At 40.1% G+C, this 17725-nt stretch overlaps 2 protein-coding genes across 7 annotated transcripts; one reads left to right on the top strand and one right to left on the bottom strand.

Annotated features, from left to right (window-relative positions):
* Positions 1–1504: 1504 nt before the first annotated feature.
* Positions 1505–7241, top strand: LOC107763164 (protein BUD31 homolog 2). Of its 6 annotated transcripts, none has more exons than XM_075229861.1 (5): positions 1543–1728; positions 5545–5606; positions 6147–6248; positions 6368–6555; positions 6854–7241. In XM_075229861.1, exons 3-5 carry the CDS (start codon positions 6155–6157, stop codon positions 7007–7009), a joined length of 438 nt encoding a protein of 145 aa, XP_075085962.1. In that variant the 5' UTR covers positions 1543–1728; positions 5545–5606; positions 6147–6154; the 3' UTR covers positions 7010–7241. The 6 variants fall into 6 exon arrangements, with proteins under 6 accessions (XP_075085988.1, XP_075085962.1, XP_075085966.1 ...); XM_075229865.1 differs by having other exon boundaries at positions 1543–1711; XM_075229879.1 differs by having other exon boundaries at positions 1551–1648.
* A 6087-nt stretch (positions 7242–13328) lies between these two features.
* On the bottom strand, positions 13329–16781 carry LOC107786496 (ankyrin repeat domain-containing protein EMB506, chloroplastic). Its single transcript, XM_016607985.2, has 7 exons — positions 16219–16781; positions 15364–15443; positions 15038–15136; positions 14861–14959; positions 14667–14765; positions 14492–14590; positions 13329–13828 (listed from the first exon to the last, which is right to left on the bottom strand). The coding sequence occupies exons 1-7, from the start codon at positions 16628–16630 to the stop codon at positions 13724–13726; spliced, it is 993 nt and encodes a 330-aa protein (XP_016463471.1). The 5' UTR covers positions 16631–16781; the 3' UTR covers positions 13329–13723.
* Positions 16782–17725: the final 944 nt, after the last annotated feature.

Here is a 17725-nt window from a genome sequence, read left to right on the forward strand (position 1 = left end):
ATTACCATAGTGATAACTATTATTATTTTGGCCTTTCGCACGCCCACATTCATTGGTCAACCACTTGTCTTTATTTAGACTTATCATGCACTGCTATCACATTCACTTCAAGAATAGAGCAAATCAAGTGGGACAAGCTTCATGCTTTTTCATGAAAATTACATTATTTTTTCTTTAGTTATTATTATTATTATCAATATGGTGCATTAAGACTCAAACCCAATGCCTTACCCATATAAAGGCATGCTAGGCCATAATGCGTTGGAACTTGAATCCAACGTCTTTTCATCAACATAGTGCGTTGGGACTTGAACACATCGTCTTACCCTCAATCTTTGGCATAATAGGCCAAAATTCACTAGGACTTGCACTCGGACCTTTAAAATATTATTATTTCATAATTATAGGCATAAGTAAATTAACTTTCAAGAAGACTTATATAACTATTTCAATCTTGAAATAGTTCCTCAGCAACAAAAATATTAGTTAGGATATATGCCATTTTTTTTTAAAATGATACAATCACTTTTACATTTTAATAAATTAATTAGGGAAAATGTGCAGATAACCTATAACCACTTATATTTCAAAGACTAAGAACTTCACCAAAAAAAATTCAATACGGAGGAATGAGCCTTATGTTTCCAGCAAAAATATTTAAGGCTTAATGCATAACCGTGACTATTATAAATTATAACTATAATGAGTTTATATTGATTGTATATTCGAATGCCAAATTTTGCTTTCAATGAAATACATCATGTTGTGGTAAAAATATTATTACTAAGTTACCTTAATAATTATCTATCATAGTATGTAAAAGGTCAGAACATATATATACATTGGAATATTATCTTTGTCCTATAAGAGATGTAGCAAATAAAGACATACCTTTCCAGTTCTTTATTTCACTTGATATAATTGAAAAAAATATTTTTACTAAACACTGCACATAAAGTTAATACAAAGATATGAAAGTATGAATGGGTTTAGATGGATGTAAAACTTATCTTTGTATTATCATCCAAGACATTTTTCATTGTACTTGATCTCATTGTCTGCTTATAATTTACATAGTCTTGACGTACAAGATCATGAAATGAGCAATTCGTGCTGATAACGTGTTATAAAATAAAAGCAACTTAGTAAAACATGAACAAGACATATTGTTATGAAATAAAAGCAATTTAGTAAAACATGAACAAGAAATGGAGATAGAGAGAAGAAAGAGATTTTCTTCTTCAATTGTGTGTATTTTTCTATCTATTATAAGGCTTTTATATAGGCATGAAAAGTGAAGAAAAATATGTCATTGAATATGTCATTAAGCATAGAAATATGTCATTGAATATGTCATTAATCATTTGAGAAGATCATGAAGGAAGAGTAGACATACACCATAATTTGATTTTTCTTATAACAGTCCTCTTATTATTGGGAATTATTTTTTGGGGGAAGGGGTAGGTATTATGCCAAAAAGGAAAATTACGGGTCAAATCTTATCCAATTCGGACTACCTATCTATTTAGCTCCAGAACCGGGTCAAATCAATTAGCTAGCGTTTTACCCAACCCCAACGTTCCTTTCCCCTCGAAAAGAAAATCGAAGTTTCCAGAATCCAAGCTCACCACTAACCGGAGCTTCGTAGGTTCGTATCGTCCTCTGCGCCGCCGTTTCTTTCGCCGTCACCATTAGTTAACGTTCGGTACCGGTACAGTTGCTTTTGCGGTATATTTTTGTGTCCTTCTTTTTGTACTAAGTTAATTTTAGTTCAGGTATATATGATCTTCTCTATATTTTCTTTTCTCTGGTGTATTATGAAGAATAGGATGTAGAAGTATTTGAATAAAGCAGATCTAACTCACAATATTTGTTCGCCGAAGGAAGAATAGTGCTGTAGGAAGTTAATTTAAATATGGAAATAATAATTTATTTGCTGCATTTTCATTTTGTCTCTGGATTTTGATAATTATGCATACGGCTTGTATTGTCAAGGAAGCGAAGTTAGCGCCTACGTTATGTGCTGCCAAGTCTGGGTAATTTGGTTTATGAGGTTAGGCATGATTGTGATACTGTCAAGTGTAAGACCTATAGAAACCCTAATAGTGTTGGAATGAAACAAACCCAAATAATCGAGATGATTATAGAGGATTCATATGGCCAAAACCTAAGAATCGAGTATGTTACGTAAAGATGGATAGAGAGGAGACGGGAAAGGTAGCAAGGCCTGAAGTAGCCACACCAGCTAATTTGGGGTCGTGGCATAGTTGTTATGTTGTTGAATGTAATTGACCTTCTAAGGGAGCTGAAAACTAGGCAAGCTTGGCGTGGCTCGACTTGGCTATACCATGCTCAAGAGTAATTGACCCTAATATGTTGCTGCTCGATCTTGGCTTAATTGGTGGACGAGGAAATTTATGCATTAGCAACTCAGTTGTTGTATTGGACTAGCAAATTTTATCCAAAATAAAAATAACAGATATCTTCCCACTCAATCCAAACAGCTCTAAGCTACGCTAAAATCATTGAGGTAGCAGCCACACCTTTGAATTAAGGACAACTAATTCAATCAAAATCTCTACTCTTCTTAATGCAAGTAAAAAAGCAATCCTAGATCTGTTACAAGTTTCAGATGAACTACTAAATCCAAAAGCCGTGTGTTCTAAATACGGGATAGCCGTTCCAAAAGGAATTGCGTTCTGAGATAAAAGCTAAGGCGAAATATCTATCCCTACTTTCTTTATATTTCGTTACTTTGACACCATATTCTTGCTGCCAGAGTGAACGTTTGACTTAAAATGATTAAGGCCACAAGAACCTGTAATCAACCTAAAAGAAATAAGAGAGAGAGAGAGATGGAATAGAGATTGGGTTAGAAGGGATGGATACAATGAGAAGTGATGGATCATGGATGAGTTGAGGAGATTGGTGATGATGGGAGGAGAGAGAGAGAAACTAGCAAGAGGCTGAAGTTGAAAATATAGGTCGCTTTATAGATTATATTTGCAAGGCTTAAAAATTTAAATAAGAGAAGAGAAGTAGAAAGGCTCTGTAAGCTCATAAGCCTGTTAACCTGGATTTTTTTCCTGAGCCGAGTTAGCAGATCACAAGCGTGCTCCAACGCTAGACCTTGATATCCAATCTGCATTTGATTTGCCATAGTTACAAACACTGAAGTTTCCTTGTTGACTAACTGAATCTTGCCTTCAATCAGATAGTTTAAGGTGATCTGCCTCGAAACTATAACCAGGCATCTAGCAAACATATATATTTGTGTCATTGCTTGGTTGTTAGGTTGTTCCACACTCAACTTTCTTATCGTGACATGTAACTTGTGGTAATGGTGCTACCACAACTTTCTTATTATATCCTATTACCAATTTACCATATAGTAATGCTAATTTGTGGAGACATCGAAAAAGTGAAGTGATTCATTATATTTTTATGAAGCATGTAAAGTTATTTGATTATCAACTATGCCTTAGAATGTCAGTACAAGCAAAACTTCTATCTCTAATCTCCCTCGTTGTATGTGTTAATTAGAGCGCTGATGACTTGCAGTTCACAGATTTCTTCTTTATACTCCCCTTTAGCCTGCTACCGGTGTACCATGGCTTAGGCTTAGACAAATGGGAAGAAATCACCAATGTTTTTTGTCCCTGCTGGTAGCAGATCCTTGATATCGAAGGTTTTCACTTGCTTCATCGACCACTAAGCCACATCCTTGGTTTCCAACCCCCGTTAGTTTAAATTCAAGTTTGCACACTATTATGAGAAGTAATGACAACATATCCATGTCATGGAAAGTAGGACAAGTTTGTACAACCTCTAAAAATTGTGGCTTGATTTTATGGTTAATTAACACAAGACTCCCTCTGGTCCAATAGTGAGTTTTATGGGTAGCACTATATGATTAAGCTGGGTTTGTTGTTGTTGTTGTTGGGTAGCGCTATAGGGGAATGAAGATATCCAGGTAAAGGTGGGTGCGGCTCCCGTGTAGGACAAGATGCGGGAAGTGAGGCTTAGATTATTCGAGTATGTGAAGAGGAGAAGCCCAGATGTCCCAGTAAGGTGGTGTGAGCTGTTGGCTTTGGTGGGTATGAGAAGAGGTAGAGGGAGGCCAAGGAAATATTGGGGAGAGGTGATCAGGTAGGATATGGCGCGACTTTAGTTTACCGAGGACATGACCCTTGATAGGAGAGTGTGGAGGTTGAGAATTAGGATAAAAGATTAGTAGGTAGTCGAGCGCAGTGTTTTGGATAGCGTGCGGCGACAAATAGCGACGAGGGCCCGCTTCACTGAGGCGAGAGGCGCGCAGCGAAGCGCTCGCCTTTTTGATGTGAAGCGACAATTTATACAAAAACATAAAATATTATATACATATAACTAAAAACTCAATAACAATAATATATTAATAAATATATCATTCAAAAATTAAAGACTCAATAGATAGTCATAGACTCATAGTAGATTCGCCATTTCAACGCTGTTTTATAGAAAAAAAAATTATCAAGTCAATATGCAATTAATTCTACTCTATAAGTATAATACTATAATTCTATAATTGAAAAAATAGAGCAAACAAAAAAAAGGCTACCGCCTCTGGAAAAACAGCAAAGAAAGAAGAAGAAAAACAGAGCAAAAAAAAAGGCTACTGCCTCGGGAAAACAACAAAGAAAGAAGAAGAAAAATGAAGAAACTAACAGCAAAGAAAGAAGAAAAACAGAGCAAAAAGAAAAGGCTGCTGTCTCTGGAAATAATAAGCAAAGAAAGAAGAAGAAAAGCAGAGCAAAAAAAAAAGGCTATTGCCTCTGGAAATCAGCAAAGAAAGAAGAAGAAAAATGAAGAAAGAAGAAAGAGCTGATCATTGAATGATTGAAGAAAGAAGAAAGAAGAAGAAGAAGTCGCTGCTGAAATAGAAGAAGAAGAAAGTAGAAGAAAAAAGGAGGAGAAGAAGAAAAGAAAAGAAAGTAACATACCTGGTGATGATGGCTGATGATGGAAGAAGAAGAAGAAGATCGAAGGTCGCTGAATGAGAAGAAGAAGGTCGCTGCTCGTCGCTGAATGAGAAAAGTGAAACCCAAGCCCTAATTTTGTGTTTTAATATTAATGCTGCCTTTTCTTCCGTTTTATTCAAAAAGCGACGCCTCGCAGCGCCTCTCGCCTCGCAACGCCTCTCGCTACACAGGCAGAGGCGCTCGCCTTTTCTTCCTAGCAACGCAACAGACCAAAATAGCGATGCTATCTCGCCTCGAGTCGCTACACGCTATTAGCGCTGTAGCGCTCGCTATTTACAACACTGGTCGAGCACTTCTTGATCCGTACAGGGCGTACCCATTAGGGTTAGATTGGTAGTGTGTTCTTATTCTTAAATTGCTAATTTTACATGTTTTCCTATTACCATCCGCGTTGGTTTCTTAGTTTCTTGATGTGGTTGATGCTTGTTGCTACTTCTTCTTTCCATCTATTTTCTGGCTCTTAGTTTGCTGTGATTATCTTTTTGGCATTTCATGTTGGTAATTCTTGTTTCTACTATTTCTTTAGTTCCTTCCTGAGCCAGGGGTCTATCAGAAATAGCCGCTCTACCCTCCCAAGGTAGTGGTAAGGTATGCGTACACACTATACACTTGAGACTCCACTTGTGGGACTTCACTGGGTTGTTGTTGTTGTTGTTGTATACTCCCCTTTAGCCTATTTTGGTAACGAGGGAAAGAAACGAAGGAAAAAAATCAAATGGATGTCAGGCGAGCACATATCCATTGCTTTTGGCATGTTCGCTGCAATCATCGTCACTCGTCTCTTCTTTCTCGTTGGGAACAAGTTCCCGTTCAACTGTAATGGCTTGATTTGTAACCAAGAATTAAGCATGATTGGTCTTGAAGTTAACCATGAAATGCTGAGAATCTGAAAGCCTGTCCATGTAATTTTACTAGATTATGTATTGAGTAGTGTATCATGATCACACAAGAATATCAGTTTGGCTTTTCTTGGCCAATTGATGCTTTGAACTCATTATCCGAGCATCTTCTATCATTTACCAAAATTGTTATTGGCAGTGTTTCTCTGACTGCTCAATCCTTGTTAATAAAGTCAAAAAGTAAGATACATTTGTCAGTATGTTTTACATTTACATCGATTTGCTGCAGTTAAGGTCATGCCTAAAGTAAAAACAAACCGTGTCAAATATCCAGAGGGATGGGAGCTGATTGAACCTACTCTTAGTGAATTACAAGCAAAAATGAGGGAAGGTATTGTCACTTCAGTTAATAAGTCTATTTTAGCGTTAGTTGTTTCCTGTGTAGTCAAAATTATTTTCATCTCCTAATATTTTGTGGAACTTTAATGTTGGTTTGACTGTCTGGTGCAGCTGAGAATGATCCTCATGATGGCAAAAGAAAATGTGAGGCTTTGTGGCCTATTTTCAAAATTGCCCACCAGAAGAGCCGGTATATTTTTGATCTCTACCACAGGAGGAAGGAGATCTCCAAGGAATTATATGAGTTCTGCCTAGATCAAGGATATGCGGATAAAAATTTGATTGCAAAATGGAAAAAAGTATGTTCACCCTCCTTGCTTCAGTTTGTGTGCCACCTTTGCTTTTTAAGTGCACTTGCATGAAGCCATGAACTATCTCTTTTTCATTTGTGGGGAACTCTTGTTCATGTACTGTAACACATGCCAATGCGTAGTTCTCTTTTTTCTTTATGTATTTCTGTTTTGACTTTTGTTTCGTACTTTTTCTCAGTGATTGGTTCTTTTTTTTGGGGGGGGGGGGGGGGGGCGGTGTGTCCTTTCCATTTGTGTATATAATGACTTTGTAGTCAATTCTTATGGTTTTGGCTTTGAATTACAGCCTGGTTATGAACGGCTCTGCTGTTTGAGGTGCATGCAACCACGAGATCACAACTTTCAAACAACCTGTGTCTGCCGAGTTCCACAGCATCTTAGGGAGGAGAAGGTTATTGAATGTGTCCATTGCGGCTGTAAAGGTTGTGCAAGCGGAGATTAACCTGTTCTTTAGAATCAACTGGTGCTTAATTTTACATGTTTTGTACTTGTAGTAAACCTACATTATTCAAAGCACTGATCAAACGATATCTAGAACATCGTAGTCAGTTCAGTATTAGAGGTTGTGTTGAATGAGATAACAATTGTGGTCGCAGTACCTACAGTAAACCTGTGTAACCTATTTTCGCCAACTACTTGCCTTCAGATAATTTGATATGGTTGGTTGCAAGTTATGAGTTTCGGCCATGTTAGAATAGTTAATGAGAAAACGCTATTTAAGTTGCAGGATGTATTAGAGGTTGTGTTGAATGAGATAACAATTGTGGTCGCAGTACCTACAGTAACCTGTGTAACCTATTTTCGCCAACTACTTGCCTTCAGATAATTTGATATGGTTGGTTGCAAGTTATGAGTTTCGGCCATATTAGAATAGTTAATGAGAAAACTGTGATGGCTCGCCATGTCATCATGCCACATAAGCGCCATTTGGCATATATTAATGCCATGTGGAAGCTTACATAGGAGGAATGCTTGCATTTGTGAGAAGATTCTAGAGAAGTATGGATATTTCCTTTGGAAGATCCTAGATGTTTATGGATTTTCTAGGAAAGTCTTTGGAATCTTCTAGGTTTGTAGAGAATTCTAGAGAAAGCCCTTATCTTGTAAATATTAAGGACTTGTGTAACAATTAATATTTGCACACTAGCCCCTAGGAGACTAGTATATAAAGGAGGCCATTCATTTGTAATTCATCAAGCAAACAATTCAAGTTCTCTCTAATACAAAGCTTCCTTTAACAATTCTCTTGTGTTATTTCTACCATTCTCTTAGCGATCTTGAGTGTAGTAAGGCTGACTTGGCATAGCAAGAACGTGAGCAAATTGTCAAGTGCCGCACGTGTACTTAGTTAACGACTAAGGACGTGACAATGTGGTATCAGAGCAAAGGTTGCGACTAAGGAAATGGCGAACGACGGAGAAATTAATGCTGCCAACACCCAAGCCAACGTCATCCAGGATTCTGCTGGCAAGAGCGCCCGTAACAAAAAGAGAAATGCCACCAACAAGGGCCAGGAGGTGCCACCCGAGGTTGTGTCAAACGAAGGGCTTACATCCCAAGAACCATCTGACACTGAGGCGAGCGAGGATGAAGTGGAGGTTCTGCCTGAGGACGTCTCGTTCGGTAAAGAGTGGGTGATGAAGATGAACGCGGGGATGGACGCCGTGGAGATCTTTGGCCAACGCTTGGGGAAGGTGGAAGGCACCCTTAGCGTTCTTGAGGGGCACACTCTTGAAGAGATTGAGAGCATCCGAAATGACTTTGAGGGATGTACACAAACCGAGATGGAACTAAGGCAAACTATCACTGCCTTAGAGTGCAGACTCATGGAGGCTTTGAGTACTATCGATGCTATGAAGGCAAAGATAGAGTCACTCGAGGAGCATGTTAGTGCTGGCGTGACCGAGGCAGCCAGCAATGTTGTGGTGACGAGGGAGGCCAAGATCGAGGCTCCCAAACCCCCGGTGTTCAAAGGTGTTCGTGATGCGCGAGAAGTGGAAAACTTCCTTTGGCACTTGGAGAACTATTTCAAGCACGACAAAGTGAAGGACGACGAGGCCATGATCAACACGGCGGTGTTGTACCTCTCAGAGACTGCCATGCTATGGTGGAGAAGGAAGATGGCTGACGTGGATAAATGTATATGTACTATTAGCACGTGAGATCAGTTCAAAGCCGAGTTCAAGCGACAGTTCTTTCCAAACAATGTCTTGTACGAGGCAAGGCGCAAACTTAGGGAGTTGAAGCAAACAGGGAGCATACGTGTCTATGTCAAGGAATTCACTACCCTTATGCTTCAAATCCCCAACCTGACCAATGATGACTTGTTGTTCCACTTCATGGACGGGTTGCAAAATTGGGCTAAGCAGGAGTTACAACGCCGGCAAGTCGCAAATATAGACCAAGCCATAGTGGAGGCCGAATCATTGATGGATTTCAGGCATGACAAGCACGACAAAGGCAAAGTCAAAGAATCAAAGTTTAACAATGTCAAAGGTGGGGGAGACCGTGGCAAAGGCAAGGAGATACAACAACAATACTACAAGACTCAAGATTCCAAAAAGCTGAGTGGCCGTCAAGGCTACGCCGAGAAGAAGGCGCAGGCCGAGAAGAAGGGATGTTACATATGCGGAAGGCCGCACAGCTTCAGGAATTGTCCCTACCTAAAAAGCCTTAGCGCCATGGTCCATGAACGAAAGGAGCAGCCGCAAGGAGAGAGTTCGGGAATCGCACAGTTAGGTATGATCGGATTATGCGGTGCTGTCACAAAGCAATCTATCCAACCTACCGAGAATGGAAACCAGTACGTGGATCTCACCATCAATAACAAGCCTGCTCGTGCAATGGTGGATACTGGAGCAACTCATAATTTCGTGACTGAGGCTGCCGCAAAAAGACTAGAATTGAAGCTTGCTCCAACCAACTCCCGCATCAAGACCGTGAATGCCGAGGTACAAAATGCTCGTGGGGTAGCTAATGGAGTTGGTGTCAAATTGGGAACTTGGAAAGGTATGATAAACTTTACCGTAACCGCTATGGATATCTTTGACATCATATTGGGACAAGAGTTCTTTAGACATTGTCACACTTTGATCGATCCCTACCTCCAACATCTCTTGGTTATGGAGCGAGAAGGAGCTTGCATGGTACCTACAATGTCTATGCCACACGGACAAAGCCAAGCACAACTCTCAGCTATGCAGGTTGTCAAGGGGATCAAGAAGGGGGAGCCGACGTTCGTGGCAACCATCGCAAGTCTGGAGGAAGACAAGAGTTTTCAAGAGACACTACCACCTTGCATAGAGAAGTTGCTTGAGGAAAACAAAGATGTCATGCCCGAGGAGTTGCCTAAGCACTTGCCGCCTAGGCGAGAGGTGGATCACAAGATTGAGTTGGAGCCAGGGGCTAAGCCACCCGCATTTGCCCCATATCGTATGGCACCGCCCGAGCTAGAGGAGCTTAGGAAACAATTGAAAGAGCTGCTAGATGCTGGTCACATTCGCCCATCAAAGGCACCTTTCGGCGCACCAGTATTGTTCCAGAAGAAGAAGGATGGATCACTACGCTTGTGCATAGACTACCGAGCACTTAATAAGGTCACGGTGAAGAATAAGTACCCGATCCCGCTCACTGCTGACTTATTCGATAGACTTGGGCAAGCCAAGTATTTTACCAAGGTGGATCTTCGCAAGGACTACTACCAGGTTCGCATTGCAGAGGGGGATGAGCCAAAGACAACATGTGTGACGAGATATGGAGCCTTTGAGTGGTTGGTGATGCCTTTCGGCTTAACCAATGCACCTGCCACATTTTGCACCCCTATGAATAAGATTTTCCACCCCTACCTTGATCAGTTCGTGGTAGTCTACCTAGACGACATAGTCATCTACAACAACACCTTGGAAGAGCACATGAAGCACTTAAGGAAGGTTTTCCAAGTCTTGCGGGAGAACGGGCTATACATCAAGAGGGAGAAATGCGAGTTTGCACAATCAAAGGTGCACTTCTTAGGCCATGTTATTAGCAATGGCGAGCTACGCATGGACGAGTCTAAGGTACGTGCTATCCAGGAGTGGGAGGCACCTATAAAGGTAACTGAGTTGAGATCCTTCCTTGGCATTATTAACTACTATCGTCGGTTCATCTGTGGCTACTCAGCAAAGGCCGCACCATTGACTGAGTTGCTAAAGAAGAACAAGCCATGGGTTTGGACGGAGCATTGTCAAAGGGCGTTTGAAGACCTCAAGGCAGCTGTAACAGAGGAGCCAGTCTTGGCATTACCTGACTTTGCCAAGACATTTGAGGTGCATACAGATGCCTCAGATTTTGCCATTGGGGGTGTCTTGATGCAGGATAAGCATCCCATAGCATTTGAGAGTCGCAAGTTAAATGAGACGGAGCGGCGTTACACAGTGCAAGAGAAGGAGATGACTGATATTGTGCATTGCCTTCATACATGGCGACATTATTTGCTTGGGTCGAGGTTCGTGATCAAGACCGACAATGTAGCTACTAGCTACTTTCAGACGCATAAGAAGCTCACCCCAAAACAGGCTCGGTGGCAGGATTTCTTGGCCGAATTTGATTATGTGCTGGAGTATAAGCCGGGCAAAGGTAACGTTGTAGCCGATGCCTTGAGCCGGAAAGCCGAGCTTGCTGCAATCACTTCAACAAGATGGGACATTCGTGAGGCTATAAAAGAAGGCATGCAACACGATCCAGCAGCCAAACAACTTATCGAGTTAGCCAACCAGGGCAATACGAGACGTTTTTGGGTCGAAGACGGCCTAATACGTACCACAGGTCGGCGAGTCTACGTGCCTAAGTTTGGAGACATTAGACGGCAGATTATAAGGGAGAGTTATGACACAATGTGCGCTGGTCATCCAGGCCAACGTCGCACTAGGGCCTTGGTTGAGTCAGTCTACTATTGGCCACGCATGCGAGATGACATAGAGTGTTATGTGCAGACTTGTCTTGTCTGTCAACAGGATAAGGTTGAGCAACAAAAACCCAGAGGACTTTTGGAGCCACTACCAGTTGCAGAGCGTCCGTGGGAGAGCGTGACTATGGACTTTATCACTTGCCTACCGAAGTCTGAAGGTTATGGTACTATTATGGTGGTCGTGGATAGATTTTCCAAATATGCCACCTTCATGCCCTCCACACCAGGTTGCACTGCCAAGGAAGCCGCCAAGCTATTCTTTAACAATGTGGTGAAGTATTGGGGCTTACCAAGGCATATTATCAGTGATCGACACCCCCGTTTTACTGGGAACTTTTGGAGAGAATTATTCGACATACTTGGCACGGAACTGCACTTTTCCACTAGTTTTCACCCACAGACAGATGGACAAACGGAATGGGTTAATGCCTTACTAGAATGCTACTTGAGGCATTATGTAAGCGCGCATCAGAAAGATTGGTCAAGGCTCCTAGACATCGCCCAATTCTCTTATAACTTGCAGCGGAGTGAGTCCACGGGACAGACACCATTTGAGCTAGCCACAGGCCAACAGCCACAAACTCCACATTCATTACCAGCCGCGTTCGAGGGAAAGAGTTTGGGGGCTTATCATATGGCCAAAGGATGGGAAGAGCAGCTTGACACTGCTAAGTCCTACTTGGATAAGGCAGCTAAGAAGATGAAGAAGTTTGCAGATCGTAAGCGGCGTCCCACGGACTATAGAGTTGGAGACATGGTCATGGTGAAGTTTAATCCAAGACAGTTTAAGACACTACGGGGCATGCATCAGAATCTGATTCGCAAGTATGAGGGGCCATTTAAGATAGTCGCCAAGGTAGGCAAGATCTCATACAAGCTTGACATGCCATCATATCTTAAGATCTACCATGTCTTCCATGCCAACATGCTTAAGCCCTATCATGAAGACAATGATGATCCAAGTAGGGGCCAATCAAGTCGAGCGCCTATTACTATCACCGCCTCGCACGACCGGGAGATTGAGGCTATTATTGATTACCAGGCCAGGCGAAAACAAGGGCAAAAAGCCACCGCAATGTTCCTCGTCCATTGGAAGGGGCAATCACCGGAGGAGGCCACATGGGAACGTTATGAAGATTTATGGCAATTCAAAGATAAGATCCGAGAGTTTATGCAGCAACATTGCGCCGCGGTCGTCGCAACATTAGGTGGGGGAGAGTGTGATGACTCGCCATGTCATCATGCCACATAAGCGCCATTTGGCATATATTAATGCCATGTGGAAGCTTACATAGGAGGAATGCTTGCATTTGTGAGAAGATTCTAGAGAAGTATGGACATTTCCTTTGGAAGATCCTAGATGTTTATAGATTTGCTAGGAAAGTCCTTGGAATCTTCTAGGCTTGTAGAGAATTCTAGAGAAAGCCCTTATCTTGTAAATATTAAAGACTTGTGTAACAATTAATATTTGCACACTAGCTCCTAGGAGACTAGTATATAAAGGAGGCCATTCATTTGTAATTCATCAAGCAAACAATTCAAGTTCTCTCTAATACAAAGCTTCCTTTAATAATTCTCTTGTGTTATTTCTACCATTCTCTTAGCGATCTTGAGTGTAGTAAGGCTGACTTGGCATAGCAAGAACGTGAGCAAATTGTCAAGTGCCGCACGTGTACTTAGTTAACGACTAAGGACGTGACAAAACGCTATTTAAGTTGCAGGATGTTTAAACAATTTGGGTTGGGACCTAGTGCTAAAGCAATTATAGCGGCCCTTGCTCTATCTGCTTCTCTCTTCCCAGGAATGAACAGACAGAAGTTGTAAGATATTTTTCATAGACGTACTAAAGAATTCATAACTTTCCAATTCCCTGATACTGGCTCAGTAGAATGTGTAAACTCAGTACTGAGACATGTATGCCATAAAAAATAGATAATTTACAAATCTGTTACAAGACTGACTGCACAATTGCCCAAAGATTTTGCAGTTCCAGGTCTTATAGATAATCTGAATTGTGCGTCAATATCTCCATCGTAACATGCTTAATGAACTTCCTCAACTGTTTGATCAGCATTTCTTCTGTCGGAGGCAAATCTGCAGAAGAATCTGCTAAATATGAGCTAAGACGGCGAAGTCAATGTTCTGGCTCTGATCTTCTTGAATATTTGGAAGATCCATCTCTTGGAGCTGTGACTAAATTGTAGAAGCGAATCACAGCTCTCTATTAGCAGGAACGAGCTTCAGTAATTTCGCCAGATCATAAGACTTGAAATCTTTGCCATAACAAAGGCTAAGATCAAGGGGTGTATTGCCATCCTGTGAAACGTAAATGTTCAAAGGCTATTAAAATTTTCACAAGCCTATAGAAAAGTCTTCCAACATGGAAAATCCTCTCTCACCCCAGGGGCGGAGCTAAAGGTAAGGAAAGGGCTCCAATTGAATCCCTTTGTCTGAAAATTATACTTTGCAAGTGCGATAAAAACAATTTTTGTTGTACATATATAAATTGTTGAATCATCTTAACATAAGGGAAGACTGTAGGTATACATTTTTGCATTTTTTTTTTGAATCCCAATTCGTGGCTCCGCCACTGTCTCATCCTATACATAATCATGGTGGATAATATCTTCTATCATTCATCTGCCGTTTGAGTTGAATTGGCACGTCTATATTTGGGTTGAATAACCTTTGCCATTCTTTCTCAAAGTTGAGTGCAAAAATGTGTTGTAATCGGGATATTTTATCAATGAGAAGAGCATCATTAGAATTGCATTTTAAAGATTTTTGGGGAAAAAATTAGCTTTGCAAAATCAGTTGACTTAAGCACGCAAACAGGAAGTAGGAGATATTCTCAACCACCCAAAGTTAAAAGGACTGGCTAGTACGGGAAGTGCTTAAGCGCAAATATTTTAATCCGTAGAGATTGAACCAGCAATAACACTAGTTTGGCACTGAAGTTCTAACTATACGTACAATTACCTTATTCTTCCTGTACTTATCTGCTCCATTGACTAGAAGAATTTTGGCTATGTCTCTGTTTCTGCTTTGCATGGCCACATGCAGCGGCGTCCAGCCCGCCTGTAAGAAGGAATTACTTCAAATAAATTTAAAGGACCAGGAAAATGTCAGAAAATAAAATAAATGGTTCACTTACGTTATCAGCAACATTCACATCAACCTTGTATTTGATTAACAACTTAACAGTTTGCATGGCTCCTACTTGAACTGCATAATGAAGCGGGGTAACACCGTCCTGTTAACAGGATGAAAAAGATATAAATATGATCCCTCTAATCAAACTTTAAGCAAGTTTTTAAAAGAGTAAAAAGAAAAAGTAACCCGTCTCACCAAATCCCTAACTTGAGGATTTGCATCTTTTCTTAGAAGATGACTGATGACAGCCTCTTTTTTACCAAAAACCGCATGGTGGAGAGCAGTTCGCCCTTCCTGTCATCAAATTAACTGAATGACTTACTTCATACCAAACGAACAAACAACGGTATTGTGGAATACAACGAATCTTACCTTGTCAACAACATCAATATCAAGACCCTCCTCTAGAAGTCTATCCATAAATCGTATCTGCCCTGCTAGTGCAAAAGTGTGAAGAGGGTTCCATTTTTCCTGGATTAGACACACATCCATTAGTATCAGGACTTGTTCCAGAAACCAGCAAAAGAATGTATGATTTCTTTTTAATAATGTGGATTTTGGTCTCTGCAGTTTGCAGGCAGTTTCTATTTTCCAACAGTTAGAAGAGCAAGCCCCTGGCTTGTACGAAAGACTACCAATTTACTTATCAGAGAAGATGTTAACATGAAAAGAGGCAGCTGGAGGTCCTTGGAACTTACAGTTGATATCTTATCCAGCTCTGTAGTATGGTTGCAGTACAAAATTGCCCTTTCCTCTGGGCTCAAAAGCTGTTCTACCTCTGAAACAAAAACAAATGTTAGATACTAATACTTTATCGTTCACTTGCCCAAGCGCAATGAATTTTTTTTTCATGTGTGTGTTTTGGGGGGGGGGGGGGGGGATGTGTGGGAGAGCTAATTGAACCTGAAGCATTTCGAAACGACTATAACAGATTAGCTGAATTGATGCACTAGAGCTTCTGTCAACTGAAGTTAAGATACAAAACTAAATAAAGAACAAATGACGCAACACAACTTATTAACATCGCCGGCTGGAACCATCCATTCTACAATGTCTATCTCTAAGATTTCCTCCCTTCATTTTGTAACTTCCCTTCTTTCAATCTGTTCTCGAGGCTGTCAAAAGACAGAAAAGCACTAATATCTACCAGGAGTCATTTTGGTTGTATGCCGCTATGTATTTCCATAGACCGATTGAGTCTAAAGTCCACCAGGCGGATGGATTACAAGTCATCTCCTAACCCCTCGTTATCCCCCCCCCCCCAAATCCCTCCATAATAGTGGTGTCTGAGCTAACTTGCAGCACGTCTTGATTATTCCACCGGATACCAGCTACCTCCTACCTCCTACTTTCTACATCCCACCCAACACAGATACCGGTTAATTCGGCCCACCAAGGCTCAGGGGAAGAAATCACCTAACTTAGTTTTTCTTTTATCCCTTTTGTTACAGTTTTCTTTAGATAGTTTGAATAAACTACCATTTTTCAAGAATTTTCTGAAGACAACAACAATTATATAACTGCCCCGCTTGAAAACAGAAAAAAAAAAATACCTTTCATAAACTCCTCTTCAGAGTTGCTACTAGACAACCCATTTGTAGAACTAGCTGTTGCTTTATTTTCTGCTCCATAGTCCCACTTACTCTTAACATCCATATCTTCTTCTTCTTCTTCTTCTTCTTCTTCTTCCATTTCATTCTCTTCTTCCACTTCTTCTTCATCATCATCTTCACTATCACTACCGTCATCAGGATCTTCCCACAAAGAAGCTTTGGTTAAGTTGACTACGTTAGTCCTTTTAGTGAACTTTTGAAAAGAATAAATTTTGACTATATTAATTCTTCTGGGAAATCTGAAAGAAATGACATTGGAGCAGCTTAAACTGCAGTTATAAGCAGTTGTAGTTGGGAATAGCTGCGTGGATAGGGAAGTTGGATTACGCTGCAACACCATTATTTTCTCCATTTTCAATCTTCAGGCTAAATTATACCAGCAAAACCAAGACTCCCTTAAACCAAGAATCGTAGATTGTGAAAGAACTTAGATGATTATTCTCTTTGAGGCATTTTGTCGAACAGGTAAGAGGCTTCCGCAGTGGGCTACTCAGATAGGATAACTTTGTTTCTGGCCTTTTAGGGAGTAATGTGCATCATCCTTTTGGGCTGTGATAGCCGGCCCATGTATATTTAACTCTCAAGGAACACTAAAAGATTTTTACCAACCTATAATACATATGAAACTTTATTACTCTCCCTAATTAAATTTTAACTTAATTACATGGTCATATACAATTTACCAATTATATACAAATAAGTTTTAAATGAGTATCCATTTATATTAGGAATTGAATAAGGAATATAAGTTATTTCTCCATCCCTTTATCCCCCCCCCCCCAATTTTTCTTCCTTTGATATTCTTTATTTTTTATGTTTTCTTGTTGTATAGAGTTTTAATAGAATTCAACAATGGATTTCAATCGTTTTGCTATAGAGTTTTAACTTAGCAATTTCCTTTCATGTTGCATAATTTGATGTTCATTAAAATTGTCAATCAATAAATTTTGAAGGTGTTTGATTCTCCACCATTGACAGCCATTAAAAGGCTTCGAAGTTTTGAATTCGAATTTGGATTTTCAAAAATTATTATTTGTTTGGATTGCGTGTTGTTGGAAATAATTGAGAATATTTTTTGGAGTTTGTATGTCAATTTTGAGGGTGTTTGGTGAATATTAGACTTGATTTTGGTCGAATTTCAGATTGAAAATCGAAGAAGAAGAAGAAGAACACATGACATACAATATACTTACGAATTTGTATTAAAATTGTATGTAAATTGTATTATGTTGTAGTTATATATTTTATTTTATTGTAATGTTGTATGAAAGTTGAAAAATAGTTGTATCATGTATGAATCGTTGTAAGAAATTTGCATTTAAGTTATAAATACTATCTTTTTACATAAAGTTATTGGTATGTATCAAAATTGTATTAAGAGAGGAAGTTTTGACTGGAATTTTAGAGAGGAAGAAAAACACACCACATACAAAATATATACAAATTA

This window comes from Nicotiana tabacum, chromosome 2 (genome assembly GCF_000715075.1).
Source record: "Nicotiana tabacum cultivar K326 chromosome 2, ASM71507v2, whole genome shotgun sequence".
NCBI classification, from domain to species: domain Eukaryota; kingdom Viridiplantae; phylum Streptophyta; class Magnoliopsida; order Solanales; family Solanaceae; genus Nicotiana; species Nicotiana tabacum.